The 14,058-nt window shown below is 37.5% G+C and overlaps 1 protein-coding gene across 1 annotated transcript in view; it reads left to right on the top strand.

Moving 5' to 3' along the window:
* The window catches only part of LOC149802707 (uncharacterized), a 44,773-nt gene extending 31,054 nt beyond the window's left edge, over window positions 1-13,719 (top strand). Inside the window, exons 6-7 of the mRNA XM_089952102.1 lie at window positions 1,813-1,982; window positions 12,865-13,719. Of these exons, the coding sequence (XP_089808228.1) occupies window positions 1,813-1,982; window positions 12,865-12,885 (191 nt within the window). The 3' untranslated portion in view covers window positions 12,886-13,719. The remainder of the gene's footprint in view (window positions 1-1,812; window positions 1,983-12,864) is intronic.
* Window positions 13,720-14,058: the final 339 nt, after the last annotated feature.

Here is a 14,058-nt window from a genome sequence, read left to right as displayed (position 1 = left end):
ATTTTATATTCTCAGTCTTGCACCCCTAGGGGATACACTGAATATGTCCACCACAGCTGCTGATTTAAAATCTTGTTATTGCTGAAGAATATCAAAGATGGTTTCAGCACTCCACATTTAACAGGAAGAAATTGTCTTGCATTCCTGGAAATTCTTTTCAGCCAGTAGAGCATCAGTCCCTTTGATTGATTCTTGTTTGATTGAAATATTTCAATAAACTTGCAGTATTTTATTGCAAAGGTCTTTTTCTTCCAAGTTCTGGTTTTGACATCTTCAGATTTTTTTGTTCTGCAGGGTTTTTATGCAGGGTTTGAAACAAGGTTCTGGTCTAGAATTTGGGATCACTCCAGAAAGTGGGCTAGAGTTGTGGCAGAGTTGTCGCTGTACATCTTATCTTATATAAAAGTTAGCATACACTTGTCTGTTTGTTTGGATTGACATTTATTTTTGATCACTATTATGAATACTGTTGTGATGTCAAAAGCGTGCAACCAAAAATTTGTATAACCAGGCATGATTTGTCTCAGTTTTAAAGCAGAATTCCGCTTTTCTCCCAATGAGAAAAACATTGATTCCTGATATAGTCCATTTTCTGTTTCATCTCCGATCCATTTTTTAAAAAAATGTCTGGTCCCATTCTACAGTGATCCTTGTAAAGTATTTGTTCTGTATATTATTTAACACACATTGTAAAGAGTATTCTGATTGGTCAAAAGTTTCTATTCATCCAGTTAATTTTCATGTAATGGAAACTGATGGAAATAGAAAGAAAGAAGCATGCTTGCAAAATGTTGCTTCTCATGTGAGAGAACACAGGACACAAAAGAGGATAAAGGTTTGAAAAAATATGTGGCTATGGGAATGGCTCAAGCAAAAAGTCGAGCATAGTGTAGTTTTTCATTTCAAAAGAAAACTGAATGCCAGACGACTGACATTTTGTGATCTTTGCAAGAAAGATTTTAATTCTGCTAATCATGGTTGTTAAGAGTTTGGTGCAGCAGCCAGCACCTCCAAAAGTAGCTTAATACAGAGAAATTGACTGTCAGAAACAAAAATTTACAGCCAATACAAGGAGGTGCTTAGGTGCTTGAAAAGAAAGAAAAAACTTGGCTAAGAAAAATAGAAAAGATTGAACACTAAGCCAAACACATCGGTGGTAAACAAAAAGGAAAGCAAAAGAAATATTCACTAAGGCTACAAAACAAGCAAGATTGGCATATCAGCGGGTCGTGTCCAGTGGAGGGGAAGATACAAATGATTTTATGTGATTATTTGTATATTGCTGATTATTTGTTTTATTTTACAGATTTTATCTGAAAAGAGAAAAGTGTAACAAAATAATTACTGCAAAAATTAACAAATAAAAATAACTGAGTGAACATTTACATGTACATGTAACAATTTAAGCACTAATTTTATTCGAGAACAAGTTGATGTGACAATGAACGTTGCAAAATTCTTGAAGTATTGTTGGAAGTTTGTTATTTTTTCAAATGATTTTTTTATAAAATTTTTTAATAAAGTAACAACTTCACAGCATATTCTGATAATAAGGTCCATCAGACCCCTTGAGACCCACTAGAGGGAGGACCCCAACCCCTTGCACATTTTTCAGTTTTTTATGGAGGACCAAAATCATGTCTGAATAACTCAAACTGCAAAAATCCCAGTTTTTCTGTTAAACCATTTAATTGTTAAAATTTTTTGTTACTTGGCAATAGAAAATGTTAAAATTGGGAGCAAGCAAGTTATTTATTTATGCTTCATATTCTAGTGGTTGATGCTGAAGCTTTTAATGTGTTTGTCATTTAGGTGAAGTTGAGAAGCCACGCCCAAGTGTCCATGAACGACTGGGACTTCCAGTGAGGAGAGATAGGTCATCAGGAAATGGTGGCAAAATTATTTCCTCGCAGCTTGCAGCAGTTACAGTTCCATCAGGAGGAAAGAAGATAAAACTGAGTGGACTTTCATCACTGCGGAAGGTAATGCAATTAAAGAAACAAGTTATATACATTGACACTAGATGCATTGTAAGCAAACGCTTGTTTGTTGATCAAGGCTGGAGTAAATAAGCTGTTTCAGAATTGTATTTACAATAGGAAGTAAAACTTGGGAATTTCATGCAGCTTTAGACTATATTTTAGACAAGTAGAAAATGTTTTTTTCAGCCATGTTGATACTGGTGTTTTTTCATTGAAATTGCATTTAAAGTGTGATAATGGGAATATATACATTCATCAGATGTGTTGCGGCTCATTCTGCACTGTTAGAGTTTTTAGAAAGTCACTAGAACAGGTATAAAATAAATTGGTACATTTATAATTTTTTCATAATTATGAGCCCTTTTTTAGGCATATCAGTTCGATGGGAGGCAAATGGCTTTAATTTTTCACTCATTTAGACAGGAAGAGTTAATGGGATGGCCATTTGTGTTTTATATCTGTCAAATGTCCATGTGCTAGCACAAGTATGTTATCACTACCCCTCATAAACTACTGGGGACCCAGAATGGTCTAAAGCGCTCTCCATTATGGATCACTGCCATCTCACAATGTGGGTATGTGAGAAAGCTTGCCAGTGGCTTTTTGTGGGTCGGTGGTTCTTTCTGGGGTTTTCCCGGGTTCTTCCTCCACCATTAAAACTGGCCACCATGCATAGCCTATCATGTGCTGAAAAATGGCGTTAAACCCCACAACAACATAAACTACTTGGAGGATTGCCATGAAACTTTGCCCACACATGGTCTAGTTGGACCTAAATGAAAATGATACTACTCTGACATCCAATATGGCCATGACACTTGCCATCTTGAAAATCTTGCTTTTGTTACTCCTCCTGAATTGTTCTTGTTACATCTGAATAGATGGACATATGAAAAATGTCTTTGAACTTGCTGCCCAGCAAAATTGCATCATATTCTTTTGATGTACTCTCATAACGGCAACATGTACGTCAGTGTGTCTTTCAGCCACTGAATTATGTCATTGTAAATATCAGCACAGCTAACTGATCAACACATTTTCCCACTAAGCACGTGGCTGTAGCAGGACTGGCAAGTCTTTGAATTGTGCCACTCACCTATTACGTGCATACAGAGGACTCTCACCTAAGCGATTTTCTGCATCCCAGATGAAATAATTGGTGTCCAAATACGCGTGATTAAGCGTTTCTGAGACCTCTCTGTGTAATTCCATTATGAACAGATACATATCAGTAAGTCTCTGTTCTGAGGCATGCATAGCGTCCAGGTGCCAGGCTTCAATGATTTTACTTGTAGGTATCTATAATGGTGCTTCAGTTTCTTTTTATGTGCAAGTTTTTGTCTGTAATACAGTGGTCCCCCTCTTATACTGCCTCCCCTTCTGCACCAGGAATGTGGCCATATAAGATGGGTGACCTTTTCAGATAGGGGACTATATTTGTGACAAGTATGTGCATGTAGTAAGAAATCAACAAATAACTTCAAAGCATTTAATATCTTCATTTAAAAGTAGCACTATTTATAAAATGGTTCTTCTTGTGTTAAGAACCGATTTATTTCAAGTTAACATACAGCGTCAAATGCGAGTAGGGTATTGTTGACATGCTCATGGGGAAAATCATTCAAAAATGTCATTTACATGTTGGTACATACATTGCTTGGCATTTCAAATAATTCTCTTTCCATTTTCCCACTGGCGCAGAATATTTTCCTTATTTTTTTACCATGTTGTATATTTTAGTCTTTCCAACATAGAAATTTTTCAGCAACTCAACCCATTGCCGTCAAGTCAAATAACTTTTACTTCTAAAGTGTTAATTCTCCATTTATGTGACGAAATGTTAAAGTTTTGTAACGATCTATTCCTATTTTGCTTATTGTTTGTTATTGAAACTTAATTATGCAGACAAAACTTTTGTAGAGTCAACAAAATGCCTTGTTTATAATGCAATTGATACATGTACTGTCACATGACTTTTTGGTCTTTGTCTGGTACCCTGTTTTGTTCAAGGTTAATTTCTCTCTGTGTTTGTCCACAAAATTTATATTTAGCGTATGCTGACCTTGTTATGATCTTGACAATTACCTCTGGTTGTAATCATCAAAGACAATTACTCAGCCGCTGTGTGAAGCTCAATACTCTATCACAACATTGTTGACCCCATTTCCTGTAAACGTTGGTATTGTTGATATAATATAAACCTTAGTGGTACATGTACTTTTGCCAACATGTCTTCCAGTAACAAAATCCTGTCATCAGTAAAGATAATCGGATTACATACCATGCATGAAATATATTAAAATAAAATGTGGCTGCTTGTGAGAGGTAGATTTTACATTATTGCACTAATATGCTTGTCACTTTAGCGGGGGTGACCTATCTTGAATGGCACTTTTCAACACAAGCTTGTTGGTGCCAAGGGATTCTGGCCATAAAAAGTGAGTGGCAACTGGTTGTAATCATCAAAGACAATTACTCAGTTAGATTTTACATTTTTGTTCATAAGGGAGACCACGGTATAAACACTAGTGTACATTTCTGTATTGCTTCCACTTTGGTTGGATAAGTACAGGAAAGCTTTCTATACATGGTTTACTCAGTCATGCATGTTACTGTAGGTGATGCTTGAGTCATGTTTATCTGCATAAGCATTGCATTATATTTAGAAAACACTTAGTCATTCACATGGCTAGCCTATGCAACTTCAGAAAATTTGGGCAACAATATTTTTTCATGCGTGCATGTCTTTATGCCTTAAAGAAACTCCTTTTATATTTTTAATTCCTTCATTACTGGTACATTCAGGTAGTCTCCTTTACCACATTATCTTTAGCCAGAAATGCCATGCTTCAATGATTCTGCTTGTACATGCCATCCTTGACCTTCCCTACATGTAGTATTGTAATAAAGGTCATCAGCTATCACAGGTAACCATCATTTGGTATAGCTCTGCATCCACTGTGTATTCAAACAAGACAGGTACAGGTCCACATGTTTATACTTTTCCCTACAGGTGGTATTTTCATTATATTTTACCTGTATACTTTATTGCTTTATACAACTGTCTTTTATCAATTTCCGGATGAACTTTTTAAGATTTAGCTCTGTAATGACATTAAGTTCTAAAGATAGGTGCAGGTCTACACAGTCTTATAGGTTTTGCTCAAACTGACTTAAGATTAGAACTATGGGCAAAGTGCAAAGACACACAGCTAAGGATGACGATGTTTTACATCTGCATGCTGACCTTCCCACAGTGTGAGAATTTCTTTCGGACAAGGGAGAAAAGTCAACTCTAACCCTTCAACCTCAGAGTGTTGGACATTGTCATGCTCCATAACAGCTCCAGGACACAAGTCACTGCAACAGGAATCAGTATTATTGGCAACTCCTAACAGCCTTGCCTCCTTCGGGTTTAACTATTTCCATGGCGGAAATGCAAGGGAAAGAGCTAAACAAACAGCCAATGTTCTTTCTCATTCAGCAGACACATGGAATGGTTACATGGATCAAACATCCCATAACCCATCCCAACCTGACAAATCCTGGCAACATCCTCCAAACACATATGGTTTATTTCTGTTGCTACTGGGCTATGCCACATACTCTGGATCATGAGGGGCCAAAACAATAAATATTACGGACGCAATCACTAAACAGCCTGGCTATGAGTACATGAAACCCAACATATGCAGACATGTACAGTGACCAGCCTAACACATAGACTGCCTCGAGACACTCATTTGACACTATGCCAAGATTAGTTTGTCATGCTTCAGTAGAGTTCGCTTCACAAACCTCTCTTAAATCTGCCACGAGAAGAGACTCCTTACTCAGCAATTGTCTCGAAATCATGGTTTCTAATTCAGGGCATTCTATGAATTTAGTGAGCAACAGACCTCATCACTCTTCACCAGCGAAGTCTTGAGTATTACAGAAGACCTCTGCCGCACTTCCTCCAGCAACCAAGAAGATGCTGCTTATTCTTAAGTGATGTCATCAATTCTAGACTATCTGATGTCAAGGAAGATTCAGCCTTCCGAGCCTCCATTGAGAAGTTTTCTGCCTTTTGACCCTTGGAGTTCTACCCCCTTCCTATTCCATTAACAGCCTGGACCTGAGCTCCAGCATCTGTTGATCTAATGAGGAAAAGAAAGAGTCCAACTTTTATTACTTTTAATGTTTGGGAGAATTACAGACATTTTGATCCGGTTTCATCATCATTTCGTCTGCAGTTCTCCCCTTGCCATACACAGTATTTCATTTGGAATCTCCAGCAGTCGACAGTGATATCGCTGCCTTATGGATGACAAAACCACACTCCGTATATATGGATAGGATGACCTTTGATGACACTTGGCAGTTAGTGCACAATATCATTGCCATGGCTTTATTGTTGGACTGTGTCTCTATGGCTATCTTCCATCAGGTGGAACGTAGCCTTATCTTCTCCCACTCCAGATACTTCAGGGCATTCATGGAAGTCTTTCTAAAAAATGTCCAAAGTACTGAACAGAGCTGCTCAACACACTTTGGCCAATGCCTTAACCGCTGCTATAAATTTACAATTGGTGTAACACGACTTAGTGCTGTCTGCCTTCATTGTCCTGAAGGACCACCATTGGACCAAACTACAGAACATCCTTTATCGTCTAACCTTCTGTTTAATTGCCAGGTTGAAGAAGTCCACAAACAGGCCACTAAGAAGAACAATTTTCCTCCCTTGTAACCACTGCATTGATACAGGGATATTACAGGAAATCAACAAGATGACCCAAATACCACACATAGGACACTCTCCTCTGAAAACCATTCTCTCATAAGGCACTGTTCTCATAAAATCATGCAGATAAGGCACAGAGACGGTCCTGTCATTCATTCCATTGTTTCTCCTCCTGACAGCCTCGTCTCCTACATCATCTTCACACTGCCCTTTCCACACATCCCAGTTAGTGGAAGACTCCATTTCTTTGCTGCCTAATGGGACAAGATTTGCCATGACAATTCAGGCACTTGACAGGTGGTTTCCAAGGGACTCTGAATCAATTTCCACACTTCTCCTCTGCTTAGAGTTCCAACTCGTACAAACATCCCAACAGACCCATTCAAAACCACTACCATACACCAAGAAATAGACAACCATCTCCAGAAAAAGGCAGTAGAACATGTTCAAAACAAAAATTCACCAGGGTTTTATTCCAGACTTTTCTTGATCCCAGAGGCAATGGGCACTCTGCATCCTGTCATCAACCTAAGTTTCATGCCTCTCGGTTCTCAGTGAAAACACAATGGCACATTTTGAATGCCATCCAAATGTAAACTTGAAAGACATGTACCTTCAGGTTTGTATTCACAAGGCTTCCAGGCCGTTTCTGTGATTTGCCTTCAATATTGTATACCAATTCAGGGCACTCCCATTGGGACTTAACATCAGCCCCTGGGTCATCACTCGTCTGATTAATCTAGTAATAGTGCATGTCTGGACTATTTCTATGGCGACAACATCAAGTTACCTGGATGACTTGCTGCAGAAACATCAGGTGAGTTATATCTAAATATGACGACATAACCCTTGTTCACTGCTTACCTAGTCAACAATGAAAAATCCAACCTAGTAACATCTTAACAATTTGTTTACTTAGGTATAGAGTTTAATACACAATCAATAAAGTTCGTCTCCCTCAGGATGGGGAATTGGAAATCTGAACTATGGTGGCTTCTTCAGTTTCAAGCAAAATTCTATCTGTACAGGAATTCCTTCGCCTACTAGACTTGCTCAAGCCAGCAGCAGACTTCATTCTTATGCACCTCTCACTATATGAATACAACTGAGGCACCATTTGCGGAATTGGGGCAACCTAACTTGGCTGATGGTAGGTATACCTCTGTAAGTACGCCTGCCCAAGATTGTAGTCTGTACCGATGCAAGTTGTAGCCCACCTAATACTAAACTTTTGGGAAGCCAGCAGACCATGGTCTCCCCAGGAATGATGTCTGCATATCAATAATCTGAAGATGACAGCCTTTGTGAAAGCCTTTCACTAGTGGCAGTAATATTTAAATGGCAAGAGAGTTATCATTCTGTCCGACAACTCTACTATGGTGACTTATCTCAAACCACATTGAGGAACCACGTCCCCAGACCTTTGTGTCCTGGTGTGGGACTTTCTAACATGGTGTTGTCAGCAACATATCTTCTTACAAGTTTACCACATCCCAGAATGCCTAATGTACTAGCTGCGTCTTTATCCCAGAATAGTCAACTAACAGAGAAGGAATAATCTCTCTATCCCACGATTTTCACTCAGATATGTGCCCGATGGGACCAACCTTCGATGGACCTGTTTGCTAGAAGGTGGAATACTAAACTCCCAATCTTTGTATCTCCAGTCCCAGATTCAGAACCCCAGGCAGTTGATGCTCTGTCAGTAGATTGGAACAGTCTGGATGCATATACCTACCCTTCAACACCTCTATCAGTAGATTGGAACAGTCTGGATGCATATACCTACCCTTCAACACCTCTGTCAGTAGATTGGAACAGTCTGGATGCATATACCTACCCTTCAACACCTCTGATTCTAAAAGTGATACAAAAAGCAAAACAAAATCATCAGAGTATGGCCTTATCCTCATTTCACCACTCAGAGAAGTCATGGATCAATGACTTCATCGATCTTGCATTGGAAACTCGAGGATTTTCACTCAACTACTCAAACAACCACAATGGCAGTTATTTCACTCCTACCCAGAACTACTGAATCTCTCAATTTTGGATCATATGAAACAGGCCATTAGAAATAAACAATTCTCACAACCAGTTGTGGAGAGAATCACTCTAGAATGAAGACTCTCCACTTATGCTGGCAAATGGCACTTTTTCACCCATAGATACACTAACGAATATATCCTACCTCTCCAAGCAATCTCTACTATACTGCAGATAGCTAACTTCCTCTGGCTCTTTGAAGAGAGAAAGTTCGTACTGATTGTTATGAAAGGTTACTAGGTTAACTCTCTACAATCTCTGACACTTTTTGTCATCATGGAAGAGAGGATATCAGATAAAACAAGGACTTGTCTGACCTTCTGTTAAACTTGGCATATACACAGCCAAAAATTTTAGCACTGTGCCAAAGTGGAACATCTCTTGGACATTAACCTGGCTGAACAAGACATCTCCGATGTACTTTTCATACAAGACCTGCTTCCTCATGGCTTTAGCGATGGATGCAGAATTAGCATATACATGCTTTATCAGCAGACCCAAATTAAATGCATGTCCAACAAGACGGGTCTCACAACAGCATCCTCTTCCATCGCCAAGAATTGGCTCATTCCATGGGTAACCAGACATTCGTCGTGAAACTTCTGTCTAGTCTGGACATGTCATCTCAAGGCTACCTAAAAGACCCATTTTGGGATTTAAATTGGTATCTTTTTTTAACAGAGCTGCTGCATCAATGGAGATAGCGCCTATTTGTACCTCTAAAACAAGAGATATCAATACAGACTACATGTATCTTGTCCTAGATTAAGTTGATTATTTGCTCTGCATATTTAGAAACAACAGCTCAATACGCATATTGGCTCATCATGTTAGAGCAGTTGCCACTGGCAAAGCAGTTGACTGGAATTGTTCTTTAGTCAACATCATTCAAACCGTGGGATGAATATTTGAGTCCAAATTCTCTGGCTTTTATCTCCAAGATCTGTTATCCCAAAGGGCCCAGTTTATCTGGTGGGACTGTATCTGCAGCTAAACAGATCACACTTTCAGGCTTTTTAAGATCCTACTTCACAACTTCCGTTGGATTTGCATATGAGGATGAGTTTTTTCCGTATCTCAAGCCTCTCCCTACACTTACCCCTTCATAATACACATTTACATTCTCAACCTCCCTGCAGTTACATCTAAGGAGAATATGCTGTTCGCTGCAGTAGTAACTAAAATGTTCACAAGTTTTTGGGGCACTCAGTAGTTGTTATGTACTTTTCAAAGAGTACCATATGTAAGACGAGTTGTTTGCATTTGCAACATGCACAGTGGAGAGAATGTTGGCATACCTCTATGCTACGTTGATGTAATGTGGATAACATTTCTTTGGATAATGTACTTGCAGTGTTTTATCTACAAATGGCTTCATGCAAATCGTTTGTCTCATCAAGGCAAAAAACAATGAGGCAAAATCCAAACCTGTGAGTCTTATTCATGCCAATGATCATTTTTCAGTAGTTTTTAAACAATAATTATATTGTTTAAATACACAACAATAATATTAGTTATATAATGTAACTAAAGCCAATAAGGCAATTCCCTTGCCAGAAGCATCTGAACATTCTATATTTGTTAAAAATCTTCTTGATGGTTTCATGTCATCAGAAATAATCTAAGCGTATATGACAAGACATTTATTGTTGGCTATGTCACTGCTTTCATCTGTCATTGCTGTCACAAATGACGAATTTTGCATGTCGCGTGTAAGACTATCCTCAACGTTTGATTGGCTCTCCAGTAACTCTGAACATGTAGTACCCGAGTCATACTGATTGGCAGAATTCTTCAAAATGTCAATGGCATCAATTTCTTCAGCCATTAAGTCATGTATTAAATTAAGAAGAGATTTGTATTTAAAAAAGAGATGTCTTCTATGCTCAGCCCATGTACACACTTAAGTAGCACTTTCACTGCTATGTCTTGCTTAGAAGAATGTTTTAGTAAACCTGCATTCAAATCTGCCTGGTGTTGTGGACCTTCAGTAAACAGTTTGTGATCTGGCAACCGAACATGCCTTGCCAGTGTACTTTTCTGAAAGTTATTGGGGTTTTTTGCACATTTGTCATTGAGTTTTTTTTAGCCTCTGTACATGTATATGGAAAAACATAAAGGTGTCTTCACTGTCACATTCTTCACTTGTCCTAACTTCTTTTTGAAAATATAGCCACTGTGTTTTCAACCATTGCTGCACAAATTACATTTCATCTTACAAGTAACCGTTACCTCATCTTTGGATGATGAAGGCTTCACTGGGTCAATAACAATACTATTTTCATTGTCAGTCATAAATGCGGTCCAAAAGATAATTTCATTTGTTTCATATCTATTTTAGTATTTTTGCCTTGGATGGCATTTTCATTCGAATGCTGACAGATCTTGAAACAATGCAAGGCATACAAGTGAGAGAATGGAAATTGTTTCTTCACTGTGTGATAAAGGTGCATATAAAAATAATAGTTTCTCTTGAGAATCACTTTAAAATCACACATTTATTTTCTACCTCTTTCTTGGGTGGGGTGATTTGTGTAAGAAACTGATGTGCGCATGTTTTCCCTGTTTGGGAGAATTGTAATCTAACCATTAAAGTAGTTAGACCAAACCTTTATTTTGTGTTAATCAGCAAAACTTAATTTTGAAGTGCATCAGTTTACTTACTGCCGACGATTTTTAGACCGCACCTTTGTTTTTTGTTAATAGGCAAAACATAACATTGGGGTGCATCAATTTATGTACCAGCGACTATTTATGTGCGTCATATCAGAAAAGTCTGCGTATGTGATGCTTGATGCATGGGTAGATAAAACACTGTACTTGTGGAAATTGTACATCATCTATGCACAAATTGGAGCAAAATGGTTGCTCCCGTGTGCTTGAAAAATTAATATGCATGAGGTCCAGGAAGTGAAAATGACCAAGTGGAGGTAGCAGCTTTTTTTTCAAGCTCATCTATATAGTGAGCCCAAGCTGTATACTCTAGAACCCAAATTGCACCCATCAATCATAAAAGAAAATAAAGGAATTAAAATTTATTTTAACAACACCTAAAATATAGAAAGTCTTATTAAAAAGACAGTATAACCAGTGTGGAAATCATGGGCAATTATTTTTGTTTAAAAATCTAACCCTATGCAAGTATGAAACTTGAGCACAGCACCACATCTGCTGCCAATACTTATGCCATAGGGGAGATAAAACTGCTTGACTGCCAGCTAGCTTGCAGACATCTTTTAGCTCCCTTCAGCTAAAATAAAGTAGTATCTGGGAGGGCTGGATTTACAAGGTAGTAGTAGTTCTCCAAAGGTATTATGACTGGTTAAGTATTCTCGACGAAACATATTTTACTAGAAAAATTGGTTTATATTATCAAAACTTTGGATGAGTTTGAACATGAGCAAGATCTATTCATATTATTTAGATGAGCTTGTTCAACTTGCAAGTGATGTATTATAGATCAAATTTTGATCAGACTTGGAATGTATGCATATTTTGTCAAGACCTTAAACAAGTTTGATAATGAACAAGATGCATGCACATAATGGGTTGATCTTGCATTTCTTTGGCTGAGCTTTCTACTTTTCTGCAAGCTGTGTTTATGATCCAGTTTTGATTAAACCTGGAATTTGGGCTTAATTACACCAAGCCTTTATATGAATTTGATCGTGTGTGAGTTCCACACTTATAAATGAGGTGATATTGCATCATTTGGTTGCACTGACCCACAAGCTGCTGGCAAACTTCTCACGTACCTGCATTAGCCAAACCCAAGACTCGAACACAAAGACAGTGGTGAGATTGCAGTGATTCGGAAAGGCTCATGGATTAATTTACCTACACGTTTCCCACCTACTCCTGCCTATTTACATATTGTCCGAACAAGTTAACAAATAAAAAGAAATAATGTTTGGTAAATGAAATGAAACCACAACACCAGTATTTAACAAAGAGTAACATAAGGAGTCTAATTACCATGACAAAATATTGCTTTAAAACTTTTGGAAGTTCTTGAAAGCTTCTTGAACAAAATTCCCAATGACTGTATGAACCATGATCATATTTGTTACTATTTATTTTATATAGACGCATCCAATACCTTTTCATTTGCAGAAATCTAATTCCTGGACTTGATAAAGAGGAGCAAGAAGGAGAAGTTACTGAATTTGGTCATATTTTGTGGATTATTACTAAAGGATTCCAAGAGAAGTCCAAGAAGATATTTATGTTCTACAATACCATACCCCTTCCAAGATAGTGTGTAGGTATTAGGTAGGGTTTTATTTCAGGACTGTACAGATATAAGATGCCATGGATGCATTTCAGCTAGTGTCTAAGTGATTCTGCTGCATGACTACAAGATGGAAAGGATTTGGCAATGATTTGGACAACAATGATGTTCAGATTTATACAAGCTTTGATTTAATTTTTATACAGTAGTTCATAAAGATTCTTGGGGCAGGTGACAGCTGTGAAACAGTGGTCTTTGGTTGAAGGGTATCTTTTAGGCCAAATTTATATTTTGCATGATATAAGAATATTCAAAAATAAGAACAGGCATATGTACCTATATTTTAGTCTTACAATTAACAAACAAAACTTAAAATTTATGAAAGACACAATATTTACTAGATTTTTCATGTTTAATGTATTCAGGAGAAAAGGACAGTTGTCAGAATTTGAAATGTATGTTTCAGTAGATTAAAAGAATAAAATGTCAGTTAGTGTGGATAATGTAAAAGATTAATTTTTCCTTTTTGAACGAGTTTAACATGTCCAAATTTAAAAAGTTTTTTAAAAAAATACCAACTTTAGAGCTATTAAGAATAAATCTGTTGTTTTAAAAGTCCTGAAGAAGTTTAAAAGTCTTAAGTATTATACAATTTCACATATGATAGATTGCACTAGATACACCATCAGTTATCTGAGTTGTCATTTTAGTAATAAATTTGCAAATATTGTGAAGAAGTCTTTGTTTTATTACAGATGAATTGGTGCCTTACATTCTGAATGACTGTATATACTCATTCCATGTCTTGTGATAAAAAGAAACACACTGTTTAAACTTGCTTTCCATTTACTTATGTGCTTGCCCTTAAGTCCAGTCCAGCTGCCAGATCCATATCAGCTGTTACATAATGCACAGACGGATCTGGGTCTATGCAGTTTGGTAGAAGTAATCAGTTTAACAATATATATTATTATTATATGCTCATTTTTTTTCCCCATTAACTTTACATTGTCAGAATCATTCATTATTCCCCGATACTGAAAGCACGCGACAATACACATATAGCATTCACGTGA

This window comes from Sinohyriopsis cumingii, chromosome 3 (assembly GCF_028554795.1).
Source record: "Sinohyriopsis cumingii isolate HCF-2022 chromosome 3, ASM2855479v2, whole genome shotgun sequence".
Classification (NCBI taxonomy): Eukaryota; Metazoa; Mollusca; class Bivalvia; order Unionida; family Unionidae; genus Sinohyriopsis; species Sinohyriopsis cumingii.
This window is presented reverse-complemented; position numbering and strand designations above follow the sequence as displayed.